A 13255-nucleotide genomic window follows, 5' to 3' on the forward strand; every position below is an offset into this window, starting at 1 on the left:
TATCAATGTAGTAATTCATTAATAATTATGGTGAATGTTCATTAAACTTACCAGGTAGTTACATATAACAAACAAATCTATGATCTAATAGTAATCTTTTAAAAATTCTGTTTCGAATTTCATACATTATTATCAAGTAGTTTCTATATTACAAAATTCTATGAAACTTACATTGTCACGTCAAATTACTCAATAAAAAATAAGATATCGATTCATCTTGTTATGAAATTCTCTAGAAATGGTACTCCCTTTGGAGATTCTCTAATAAACTTGTAAACATATTTGAATTAGATTTAACTTTTTTCATCCTATTGTCTAATATGAAAAGAATAATGCTAGCAACACACTCTTTAACAAACACACTCCAACACACTCTCTTTTATTGGTTGAAATTCACATGGATCCCATAAAAAAATGTGGACCCATATAACTTTTATGGGACCTATATAAATTTTAACCAATAAAATAGAATGTGTTAGAGTGTGTTTATTATTGTAGTGTGTTGCTAGCACTCCTCATGTGAAAAACTTTATAATTATAAATTATAAAGCAAGACCTCCACACACAAAAAGACCATTGAAACCCTCAAAGGAGAAAAAAAATCATCAGTACATATTGTTCGTTCTGATCAAATCAGCTGTAAAATCCATCAAAACAATCACAAGTCACAACCATACATAACAGATCGGACGATCCACATTCAAAACTGCGTGAAAACTGTGTGGAATATTACAGCGTGAAATCTGCTTCCCATATTGTTGTACCTTTGTTTCAGGTTGTTGATGTTCTTTTATATGAATAAAAATCAATTCAAGTTCCTGGCTAAGCTGTGAATCATTGAATGAGAGATATAGCTTATTTAAATCATTGGATTCTACCAAGCAAGAAAATATGAACAAGTTTCATCAAGCCAGAAAACTGAAGAAGATAATCCTAGTTCTGAAATAACTGCCTTAAGGTCACAATGGCAGTGCTGCTGTAACAAGGTTGACTGCAACAAGGGAGCACTCTCAGTCTGCAAACATCATTGTTCGAGGTCGACAGAACAAGGAAACAAAATCTCCAATTAAGATTGACCAACAGAACAAAGTTTCTAAATTAAGATTTATCATCGGAGACATTCTATCCACTAACACACCTAGCATTTTTCCACTAGGCTTTTTATTTTGGAGGAAAATGTTTTTCCATTAGGCTAATCGACAGCATTTTAATATTCGACATAACTGATACGGTACTTTGGCCTTGTTTAGAAATCACACAGAGAAAAACTCATGGATTGATTAATTGAAGCCCTATATTGTGTGATTAATTTCAAAAATGAAAATATAACATACATCGAGAGAACACAACTCAAATGCAAAACAAATAAGTTGCCAAAAATACACACCTTTTCAACAACAATGCTAGAATTAGGATTGCGGTAATCTCCCGTTTTCCCAGAAGGGGTTCCAAAGCTAGCAACTTTTACAGCAATTATAATAGTGTTTTGGGGCACGTAAAACAAGCCAAAAAGATTTTTTTGTTATTAGCCATCTTATTTTCACCTTGAGAAGGAGTCCAACTGAGGGGTGATTCTTGGAAACATGGACACACACTTGAGATACTTTACGTCACGAACCTAAACTTTGTTGGATCACCATCTTTCTTCTCAAAGATGACAAGAACATTTCCAGATTGCTTGAACCAAGATCGTGGAACATGATACCTGATCCAATGGAAATACAGAATGTTTATTTTATAATAACACAAGATGAAAGGGAAAAAAACCCTCAACAAAAGTAACTAAACCTATCATGACCGTGAAAGTGCACAATGGATTCTAATGCACTATAGAAATTGAGGAATCTTCTTGGAAAACTAAGTACGACATACAGAACTAACTAAGCCTTTCCTGCATCATCATGTTCATCAATTTGTACATAAAATCTTATTTTTTAAATTTTCTTGGCCCATTTCTGATAGTTATGAAGTTTGGCACAACACACTATCAGCCAGTTTAGTTAACATATCAAGAGTTTTTTGTATATAAAAAGGAAAAAAGACAGTGCATTTCTGCTCATCAATTTCAATTAAATCATTATTACCAACAGTTTAACCATTTCCTTACTCACTAGTCCAAGTGCTTACAGAAATGCAAAGAACGTGTAATGACAATAAAATTTTCTGTAATTGAAGATGTCATAACTGATAAGGTCCTTGGCCAATTGTTTCGAATGTACAAAGAGCAACGCAAATGGATTGGTTAATTGGTGCCTTATATTGTGTGGTATTTCAAAAATGAAAACATAGAGATGTATCGAGAGAACACAACTCAAATGCGATCGTATCGTATCCATGAAAAGTGTTTCACCAGCATGATCAATATTGTCAGCATAACCAACAAGGGGGAATAAATTGGTTGTGCTGGTAGTAGGATATAACTTTAATTTGTTTAAAAGTTGATGGAAAAAATTAGTCCATAAAATAAAATTAATGAAAGTGGATATGTGGTATTTATGTGAAAAAAAGCAAAGCAATTACCGGTGATAGTCCAAATTCATGTTTAAGAAATCCATGTTCCGTCGTCACCCATAATGCCTCGGATGTGAGAAACTTTGGGCCAAATTTGCGGGTGTTTCACGTGGCACCGTTCTTTTAGTCGAGGACAACCAAAGATTCGAAATAATATTAGAGAGGCGGGCAGTCCTTCCCCTGCTATATTCTTCAACTTGGGACATTCTCTAATTGTTAATATTCGGAGGGACACGAGGTGGAGAATCCCCGTGCACTCCAACGTGTGCAAACTTGAAAATCTAGTTAGATCCAGGGAGGTAAGGGAGGGAGGCAGCAATGCAAAACCCTCCTTGGGGAATGACCCGACACCATTACACGGACCAGTAATGGAAAGACGGGTAAGCATGTCCATCAAAGTTAGAGACGGGCTACTCAGTAATATCTCGCAATTCGTGATATATAGTGATCTCAAGCTACGTGGCATACCCCTTTCAGGAAATGTCTCCATTTCTGGGCAATCATATATAGTCACTGTATCTAACTTCGGGAGAAGAGTATTTACGTGACAAGGCAGTGACTTTAAACTAACACATTTGTAGATATTGAATGATGTCAAGTTGGGGGCAATCAATCCTTCTACTGGGAATGATACCAATTTGGGGCAGCTTTGAATGGTAAAATCATGGAGATTTTTAAGAATCTTTGAAAGGGAAAGACATTCTAGATTTGTACACTGGCTGATGTAGAGACTACGGAGGTTGGGAATGGCATCAAGTGGGAGGGTTATGAGAGAATCACAACTCTTAACTATTGACAGCTGCTGGAGTAATTCATGCAAGTGGTTTTGCTTTGGGAAATCTAGATTTCTACAACCCGTGATGGTCAAAATCCTCAAGGACGCCGGTAAATAATCTCCAGGAAATGATATTCTAGATGGACAATCATGGATCTCTAAACTTTGAAGAGAAATAGGTGGGGTGATGGCGATGGCTTCAAAGAAAGACTCTGCCACCTCTCTTCCCTGAATTTTTAATTGTTCCAATAAAAGGGGTATCTCATGCAAGGATACTTTATTGCTTTCAAGTATCACTAATTTGCGGATGGCAGGAACGTTTGTAAGAGAAAAAGTAAGCTGCTTGCATTTTTCGATCTGAATTGCTTCCAAAGCAGGAAGATGAGTTGGTAAATTTCCCCGTAATCAAGGACAATCACGAATCACAAGAGACTTCAATACTGGAAAAGAATTATATGAGTCATGAGGATGATGCCACACTTCCCAACATGGCATCTTATCAAACTCGAGACATTCAAGGGAGGGAAAAGATGTCTCTGAAAAGGAACCACCATTCTCGAAAAATTCAAATTGAATAGTCTCCAGCATACTCATTCCATATATTTTCAAGTTCTTTAGAGAACGTAATTGTCCAAGTGGTGGAAGGATACAACAATTCGGGCAAAAAGATAGAGATAGACAAGTAATATTGTGGTAGGAAGGACTTCCAACCCATTCTGGAAATCGTGTGCCTCTGTATCCAACTCATTTGGTGAATTTGTAAAACCGTCCTTTGCATCTCGTGACCATACAAATGATAATTCCTGAAGGCACTGCTTTTCCATTATATTTGCCTCTGATGCTTCCAAGCTATTGGTAACATTCTCTAATTTCCTAATGGAAAGTAATCCATGAAGATTTGAAAGCATTCCCAATTCCTTGATCATTTTCTTTTCATGCTTGCCCACAACAAAGTAACTTAAATGTTGCAACTGATTTAATTTGCTCATTTCTCTAGGCATCTCACCTAACCAAGTTTCCCTAATATCAAGATGGCGCAGATTTAAGAGATTTTGCATGTCATTGGGAAGCATGGTTAGCTGCTGACAATTGTACAACTTCAAAGTTTGTAGATTATACAGATTACATAATGAATCCGGTAACGTCTTTATAGCTGTGGAAGAGAGATCCAAATACCGCAAAGAGATCAGTTCATCTACTGAATCTGGCAATTCAACAAGATATGGATTGCTGCAAAACGACAAAACTCTCAAGCACTTCAAATTCGACAAAATGATGCGCGATGCCTTTTCATTGTTGAATGGAGGAGGTATAAAATTGATTGCCAAAAACGTCCTAAGATGTTTTGCTCGGCCGAAAATATCAAAGTTTTCCAAGACTGGATCACTGAACTTGCTAAATGATAGATGACGAGTGTTGGTGCCGATCTTCGTTTCTTTTCCAAGTTTGTCTGTTCTAAAATAGAATTCTGCCGCAAGCAATGTTGCTAAATCATGCACCATATCATGCATCACAAAATGTTGGTTGAGGTTTCCACTGTTGGAACGTTGAAAAAATGATCTGGAAGCTAACTCATTAAAATATCTATAACCAACTGCTTCTATAGTCTTTCCATTTTTTGAAGGTTGTAAAAGATCTTCGGCCATCCACAACAAGATCAACTCGTCTGCATCGAATTCGTAATCCTTAGGATACAATGAAAAGTAAACAAAGCAGCGTTTCAAATAGGGAGGGAGATAATGATAACTAATTCTTAGTGCTGGAATGATATTACTCTCATTTTCCCAAATATTACTATTTAGTATATTATTCCAGTCCCTGATGTCACGTTTACGTCGCAACAAGCCCCCAAGTGATTGTGCTGCTAAAGGTAATCCCTTACATTTTCTAACAATCTCTTTGCCAATTTTTTGGATCTCCATATTCTCGTTGGATTCTTCTGGAGCAAGGCATGCGTGGTTTGCAAACACTGACCAACAATCTTCATCAGACAATTGCTCGAGAGAATAACCTTGAAAAGTTTGGACCATAGAAGCAACTTTTTCGATACGGGTTGTTAAAAGAATTTTACTTCCTTTTGCTCCATATTGAAGAGGCCTTAAAAGAGAATTCCAGCTGTCATAATCCTCAGTCCATACATCATCCAAAATGATTAAGAACCTTTTTCCAGTCAGTTTTTTCTTCAGATCACAATGAAGCAACTCTTTGTTATTTATGCTACAAGCACTTCCCATGATTGACTCCAAGATGGCCTTTGTCACATTCAATTCATCAAAATCATCAGAAACACAAGCCCATGCTTGAACATCAAATTTTTGCTTTATACTGTCATGGTTGTACACAGATTGGGCTAAAGTGGTTTTTCCGACCCCGCCCATGCCAACTATAGGGATCACAGAAGTCTTACCATAGGCATCACCATATTTATCATTATCATCATCTAACAGTAATTTGAGTATGGCCTTCTTGTCTGCATCCCTTCCAAATATGATAGACCCGCCGGCATCTAGAGAGGTTGATGGAGTTCTCCAAGAAGAATGGTGGTGAGTAGCAATATGTTGAAGACCAAGAATATCTTTGAATTTGAGAATGTATTCAAGTCTAGCAACAATATCATCCAGCTTACAAATCATATCTCTTTCTTCAAAGTTGAAAAAGCGAGAGAAGTAGTTAGTAGCAGTACTACTGACCTTGTTGTTGTTGGAAATAGCAGCTTTGGTAGAGATGTGATCTAAAATGTCATCAGCAACATAAACAACATCTTTGAGGTCATCAAGCCATTTGTTAACAGCAGAGTCTTTGAACTGTTTCTGTTCAGCATCATTCAACACAACTTCAACAGCATAAAGAGTGTTCTTCAACCTTTGAACCAAATTGACACCAACTTTCTTTCCACGGATCAAGTCAACAACCTGAGGAGAAGCAAGCCTGTCAAGGACAACTTCAATGAAAGCAGACAAAAAAGCCTCGCCAACAGCTGCAACCGCCATAACCTTGATCAATAAGATAATTGATTGATGAGATTTGAACAGAAGAATGAAATATCGGAATTCGGATATTGATTGTAGCTGCTACAGACACTAGGGTCAACTGGTTTGGTTCTTTACCAAGTATGTTCTTTATCCAAGCACGTGTGAACTGAACACAATGCAGCCAGAGACTAGGAAACAATACTTTGACAAAAAATAACAGATACCAATAAGCCAACTTATAAGTTATAACCATAAACTAGCTTATTAAATTTGTAGTACTTGTTCGGTAAAATTAGTTGTTGAACTAACTTATAAATATTAGTTAAATGACATAAAAAATACTTAATTAATCTTTAATTATTTCTAGTAAAATGACATGGGTAAATTGAGAGAAAAATATGATAACTAGCTTATCAAACTAAACTATAAACTAGTAAAAATAAACTACAAGTTATAAGTTATAAGCTCAATATGACATTGTGAAACAAAGTCTAAGTCTAAGTTAGAATAATAAACCTTGAATTAGTCCATAATCTAACCTAGAATATTGGAATTCTAACAACAACCGACCTTAGCTCAGTTGGTAGAGCGGAGGACTGTAGTTGGGATACCATGCTGAAATCCTTAGGTCGCTGGTTCGAATCCGGCAGGTCGGATTTTTGTTTTTTAAATTAAAAAATAAAACTTTTTTTTTTGTTATCTAAAACACTCTGTTCTACTACAGTAGTATTTTTTGTGTTCCCATATGGAAGAAACATTGGTTTGCCATTGATATATATATATATATGATAAACATGGATGGATTAAACATGAAATAATAGTTGATAAAAATGGATTAAACTAGAAATGGAAGAAAAGGGGGAGAAATTAAGAAAGGTTGAAAGACCAACCAGAGAAAGAGACTGAGAAACAACACAGCATCCTCCTCGTCAAATCCTTGCGTGTGTGTCCTCTGAACTGAAGTGAAACATTTGGGGTTGGGGAAGTGGAATATGTTTTTTGGGTTCATTTATTTATTTGATGATGAAGTGGAATATTTAAAAACCTCCGAGTCTCTTGAATAAAATAATATATGAAGTATTCTACCAAAAAAAATAAAATGAAGTAGGAGTATATAAATATATGAAGTTGTACCAAAAAAATATATAAATAAAATAATATATGAAGTATATAAATGGTAACTTAACTTCTTTTGTTTTGAGATTGCATAAATTAGTTAGGCAGAATATTTTTAGAGTGTGTTTGAGGAGGAAATTAAAGTTTTTTTTTTTTTTGTTAAATATGTTTTTGGTCTATATAGTTTTCCAAAAATTTCATTTTAGTCCATGAAGATTTTTTTTGATATTTGTGGTTCGTGAAGTTTTTTTTATCAATGTTTTTAGTCCCTATTTTTCATTCAACTCGTGTATATTTTCACATTTTTGAACAATTTTTTATATTTATGTTTATAATATTATAAGAACATCTCCGATAAAAATTTAAACTTTTGTAACAGAGATTCATATAATGTACTAAACATGATGACAGAAAAAAATTTTAAAATGGTATGCATGAGTTGAATGAAAAGTAGGGACTAAAAATATTGACGAAAAAAATTTCAGGGACTAAAAAGTGTGGAAAAAATATTCAAGAACTAAAATGAAGATTCTGGGAAATTATAGGGACCAAAAACATATTTAACTTTTTTTTTTTGACTTAAGGAGCAAATTAAAGTTTTTTTTTTTTTGACAAAAGGAGCAAATTAAAGTTAAAAGGTAAATGTTCACAAAATACATTAATTTAGTTTCAATTTAGTTCCATTGTGTGGTTCATGTTCAATTCTAGTTTTTTTCAAAAATAATATTATATTTTATTTTGCATCTGCTTTTTTTCTTTTGTCAACATTTTGCATCTATTTTTTATTATTATGAAATAGTTTATTATTTTACAAGTTATATCAATATAAATCTTTTTCTAAACTAACAATTTTTTTAAAAGTTAAATCAGCCCATCCAAATTGGCAAAAGAAAGAATCGAACCTGAGTTCCAAGTCAATACCATCAGACCAACCCAAGTGGGTTACTAAAATAACAATATTAATCCCCCTGAGTTAGTTTAGTTGGTAGAGACATCACATTATGCAGGAGTGAGAGTTCAAAACTCAGATACTCCACCTTCACCATTAAGATGAAACTTCAAGCCACTAGTCTACTAGACTAAAAAATAATAATTAAAAAACATAATGGGAAAGAAAAACTTTATTAGTAATTAAAATGATATTATCGAACTATCTCATCAGACTATATGTCATTGAGGTTACAAGATTATTTTGATTAGTAGCAATAATAAATAATAAAATCAGTGCTGTTCTACCAAGAAGCTCTTCCAATATCACTTTCTCTCAAGTACTCTTACTTTGTTTGTATCCATTGGCATTGCTAACCGAATAAAAGATCCATCACCTTGGACAACCAAATTTGGACTAAATTGTGGAGACTTTTCCCTATGATCATAATTTGTATAAGGACCATTGTAATATTCCACATTACCTAAATTGTTAGGTATTGAACTGTTATTACCATGTCCACTTCCTTTGTTAATTATTTTCTCATATGAATCTCTTACATTACTAATGGAATTACCACTTTGTCTAGGTTGTGTTTGGTAAAACACTTTTGAAGCAACTAATTCTCCATCTCTTTCTTCTTCATTACTACCAAGATGATATTGATGCATAACCCAATTAGTTTTATCTGGTTTTCCTTGTTTGCCATAGTTTGTGTAGAGTACTAGTATCTTTTTATAACCTTTCACAACACCATTAATAATAATTGCTCTAGTTTTCCCTGTTTTGTGCCATCTTGTTTCACTTCCTTCTTCATCTGTGTGAACTTTTCTTCTTTTTCTTGTTCCTGTTGTGTATGCTTTGGATGGTCTATGAAAAAAGTGGCGGATTTGTCCATCTTTGTTGACTCCTGCATTGTTTCACACAACAATTTATCAACAAGGTGGAAATAGAGTAATGAGAAATACATACAAGTTGAAATTGATGCATGTTTCAAGAATATTCTAGTAAGAATTAACAATGGAATTCAAATTTCTTACTATCACCAATTGCATGCATTCACACGGTCAACATATCAGTAGTTGTTGGATCAAAATTGAATCAAGTTTGATATTTTAGATTTAAGAAAATAAACGACAATCTAGAATAAACCATATGAAATATTGAATGACCGGCAAATATCGTAATATTCTTGTCATAAAACAAACTCGTATGCTATATAATTAAATATTTAAAAGTTAAAATATATTATAGTATTAATTATTCAATGAACCTAAAAATATGAAATTTGCTTATAAAATGTTACGGAGGAGTATATGTTTGTTCTTTAAAATGTATATGTACTAAAAGGAAATAGAATTGCTAGCTTATATTAATCCAAAAGTGTATATAAAACATCCCAACACAAAAAGTAATTGCTTTTCCAAAAACTTGGGGAACAATTTTTAATTTGTTTTAACTTCATTGACAATGACTTAAATGGTACTCCAATAACTTAACATTTGAGGAAAAATAAAATAATGTTGAAAAATAAGGACTAATATTTATGCTATATTGCTAAGTAATGTGATTTTGTTTTTTGAAAAGCATTGCTAATGAGTATAGGATGCCCCTATTAACAGTTTGGTAGCCATTGCCAATTCAAGCATCAATCAATTGATTTCTTGTAACAGACTTAAACGAGTTGGTTACATGAAAGAGGTGCGTGAAAAGTGAAAACTACACACACATGAGACCGGACAAAAACTTTTCTTTTTGTGTAGGTAATTAGTTCCAAAAATATATCTACAAATATTTAATTGTAAGCATCTAATTAAATATGAATTTCATGGTTAGTGGTAGGAACATTTTATATAGTACTTCTTCCGTCTCAAAATATAAGAACTAATTGACCACTGCACGTGACTAAGATTCAAATACCGATATTTCTACTTATTCACTTTAAAAAGTGAAATTCTAACTACTAGACTACATTAAAAAAAATACATATGAATTTGATGTAAAAAAATGAACCAATTTAATTACTAAATTAACCAATTAATCTCAAACCGCCTTATAATTAAATTTGATGATGCATGCGGTACCGTGCACAACAAGAACGTGTCTCCCAATAAATGATAACTTCAATGATTTGAGAATACCACATAGAATTCATCAAACGGTATTCCAAAAACTAAATATATTTTTTAATTAAACAAAAATAAATAAAAATAAAATACCTGGTAGTTTTTCTGGGTGTGTATAACAAATTCCATTTTCTCCTTCAAGTGTTGGTATAAACTCATCAATAAGTGGATGAATCTTGCACACATCAGACATCACTTTTGCTTCCAAATGTTGTAGTATTTCTATGTCATTTGGATCAAATTTTACTCCAGCTGGTAACCCAGGCAAATCATGAATTCCACCCTATTTTATCATAAATAATAATTCATTATATTAATTACACACAAAAATAAAATAAACTAAAATCAAAATAAATAAATCTTTAATTAATTAGTACCTTATCTTTGACTTCAATGTTATGGTCACATGAAGGACATTTTATGATTTGAATTTCTTCATTGAGCTTCATGTGAGTCTTGTTGTTGTTGTTATCTTTAGATGGAGTGATTAATTCATCCTCCTCATGATTAGAGTCATTGCGCCAAGTCATTTTCCAAATAATCTCTTCTACAATAATAATGTAAAAGAAAAAGGTCAGAAATCAAATAGAGAGATGAAGAAGAAATTTTTTTTTGAAGAAAGGCAAAGTTAAATATAATCGTGTCTTTTCCAACACAAATTAGTAATCGGTATTCGTAATAAAATATAAGTAAGAAGTGAAATATAATTCAAAAAAGTAAAATATATTTGATTTAAATTTTAAATTAAATACATTATTTAACTCGGTCTGAATCCTCGTTTTAGTTTATATTTCATCTGAGAGAAACTTTATGTTTGATGCTGGAAAAAAGAGAGAATAGTTGATTAATCATATATACATACGTACCTTGATGCTCACACTTTTCCTTCTTCCGTGTATGTTATGATTCAATGATTTCCAAAACTATGCTAGCTTTTGCTCTTAGAGACAAAGAGAAAAAAGAGAGAGTGGTGTGGTTAGTTTTATAGCCAATAAAAGAAAGATTGGGTAAAAAACGAGGGGTTCTACTTATAGCAAAGGTTGCTTGCTGGTCACGTTTTGGCTATGCGCTAGTGTGTGTATACGTTTCGGCCACGGCTTGCCCAACAAAGTTAGCTAGCTACTTTTTTTTTTTAATAAAATATTATATCTATTCTAATTTAATTGCTTAAGAAATAAATTAATTAAAAGGGCATCATCGTTATATTTATATATTAAAGTTTTAAAGTAACATTTAGAAATATTAATTGTTAAGTATTCGTAAAACAAGTTGAGTTAAGAAAAAGTGATCGATGGCATGCATCATGCATGGTATACAAGAGTGTAAACGGGGCAAAACCTGATTCTTGTTAATTAGGACGTTTTGCAACTTTATAAAGTGGAAGAATATGTGTTTTTCCATGCAAGTATTAGGTGTTCATATATTATAGTTTAGTGTCAAATTTATTTATTTAATTTTTTTCCGATTTTCACCGCCAGTATCCGACCTACTGGACCGCCTAATCTGATTTGGGGGTCAGTTCTAACATCAAGTGGTTTCAACCTCTTCTCGATCACAGTTATGAGAGAGATCGAACCGTGGTCGTCCCTATCAAGTCCAACGCTAATCACCATTGGACTTTGATGTCAAATTTCCCGATCACAGTTATGAGGGATCGAACCGTAGTCGTCCCTACCAAATCCAGCGTCAATTAATCACCATTAATATAGTGTATAAAGTGCTCTTAAAACCATGTATAAAAATTCATAGGATAGACACAAGACATTATAGTGTACTATGTGGTGGTGCAACGTATTTAGAATTTCATGCAAAGGATGTTACTATATTCAAAGACTTTTCTGTTAGATTTAGAGGATTAACCCATTTTTTAATCGCCCTAATTATGTTTGTACTTTGTAATAATTTGAATTTAATTTTAGACTTAAAATAAATGTTGAATTAAAAATGTTTATAATAGCTTAGGGAGCACGAATTAATGTACTGAAAATATCCAATATTTTGTCCAGTTAAAAAATAAATAGAAAAATAAGAGAAGTTAAGATACGGTACACGACACTTGGGTTTGAAGTTGTCGACGTTTGGATGTTGATTGGATCAACAAGTGACGGGTTCAAATTAGGTAGAATAGAAACGAATGCATAGGAATATAACCCTTGGTATCCGCCGACACGTCTTGTGAGCTTATCAAAGAAGCCACTCAACGAAGCTTAGGCATTAAGCTTCTGCTGTTTTTTAGTTGTTTTATTTTATAATTAATAATAATCTAATTCTTTGGTATAGCTAGGGGTTGATCATGACAATAGTTGTAAAAATTGGACCGGATCGGCAGGTTCGGCCGAGAACTGGTAGCATGAGCGGTCCGGATAAGCTGCAGAACTGGTTCTGCAAATGACCTGCGGTAACCCGCCTTGAACCGGCTGGTTCATCGGTTGAACCCAAGCCTTTTGCATATGGAAGCATGAGTAGAACCACTTGACCACTTGAATTTATGTGGTAATTTATATCATTGAATTATATTTAATATTATTTAAGAAACACCATGACATGTATTAATAAATGCATTGATTATTTTTTTCCTTGTTATTTTAAATTTGATTTTCATACATATATATTCATCGTTTTATTTTAACCTAATATATTGTTATGTTGTTCTAACAAAATTATGATATAATAATATTTTAATTTAGTCAATAAAATATTTTAATTTATTTAAAATATTATTATAGCATAATCGTGTTTTTTCTTTTAAATACATGAAATTTTATTAAAAACAAGTTACAAAGGAAATGTTTTTTATTAAATTTTATTTTATGAAATTGAAGTCAAT

The 13255-nt window shown here is 32.9% G+C and overlaps 1 protein-coding gene, 1 non-coding gene and 1 pseudogene across 2 annotated transcripts; 1 reads left to right on the forward strand and 2 right to left on the reverse strand.

The window, feature by feature from the left end:
- Positions 1 to 1080: 1080 nt before the first annotated feature.
- LOC123898865 lies at positions 1081 to 6449 on the reverse strand (annotated as a pseudogene).
- A 374-nt stretch (positions 6450 to 6823) lies between these two features.
- On the forward strand, positions 6824 to 6914 carry TRNAY-GUA. The gene is given in 2 exon segments: positions 6824 to 6860; positions 6879 to 6914. It is a non-coding gene; the product is annotated as a tRNA-Tyr (tRNA).
- Positions 6915 to 8477: 1563 nt separating this feature from the next.
- On the reverse strand, positions 8478 to 11421 carry LOC123897809 (NAC domain-containing protein 73-like). The gene is made up of 4 exons (XM_045948597.1): positions 11295 to 11421; positions 10806 to 10975; positions 10522 to 10711; positions 8478 to 9212 (listed from the first exon to the last, which is right to left on the reverse strand). The coding sequence occupies exons 2-4, from the start codon at positions 10956 to 10958 to the stop codon at positions 8629 to 8631; spliced, it is 927 nt and encodes a 308-aa protein (XP_045804553.1). The 5' UTR covers positions 10959 to 10975; positions 11295 to 11421; the 3' UTR covers positions 8478 to 8628.
- Positions 11422 to 13255: the final 1834 nt, after the last annotated feature.

The sequence above is a fragment of the Trifolium pratense genome, linkage group LG7 (genome assembly GCF_020283565.1).
Source record: "Trifolium pratense cultivar HEN17-A07 linkage group LG7, ARS_RC_1.1, whole genome shotgun sequence".
Classification (NCBI taxonomy): Eukaryota; Viridiplantae; Streptophyta; class Magnoliopsida; order Fabales; family Fabaceae; genus Trifolium; species Trifolium pratense.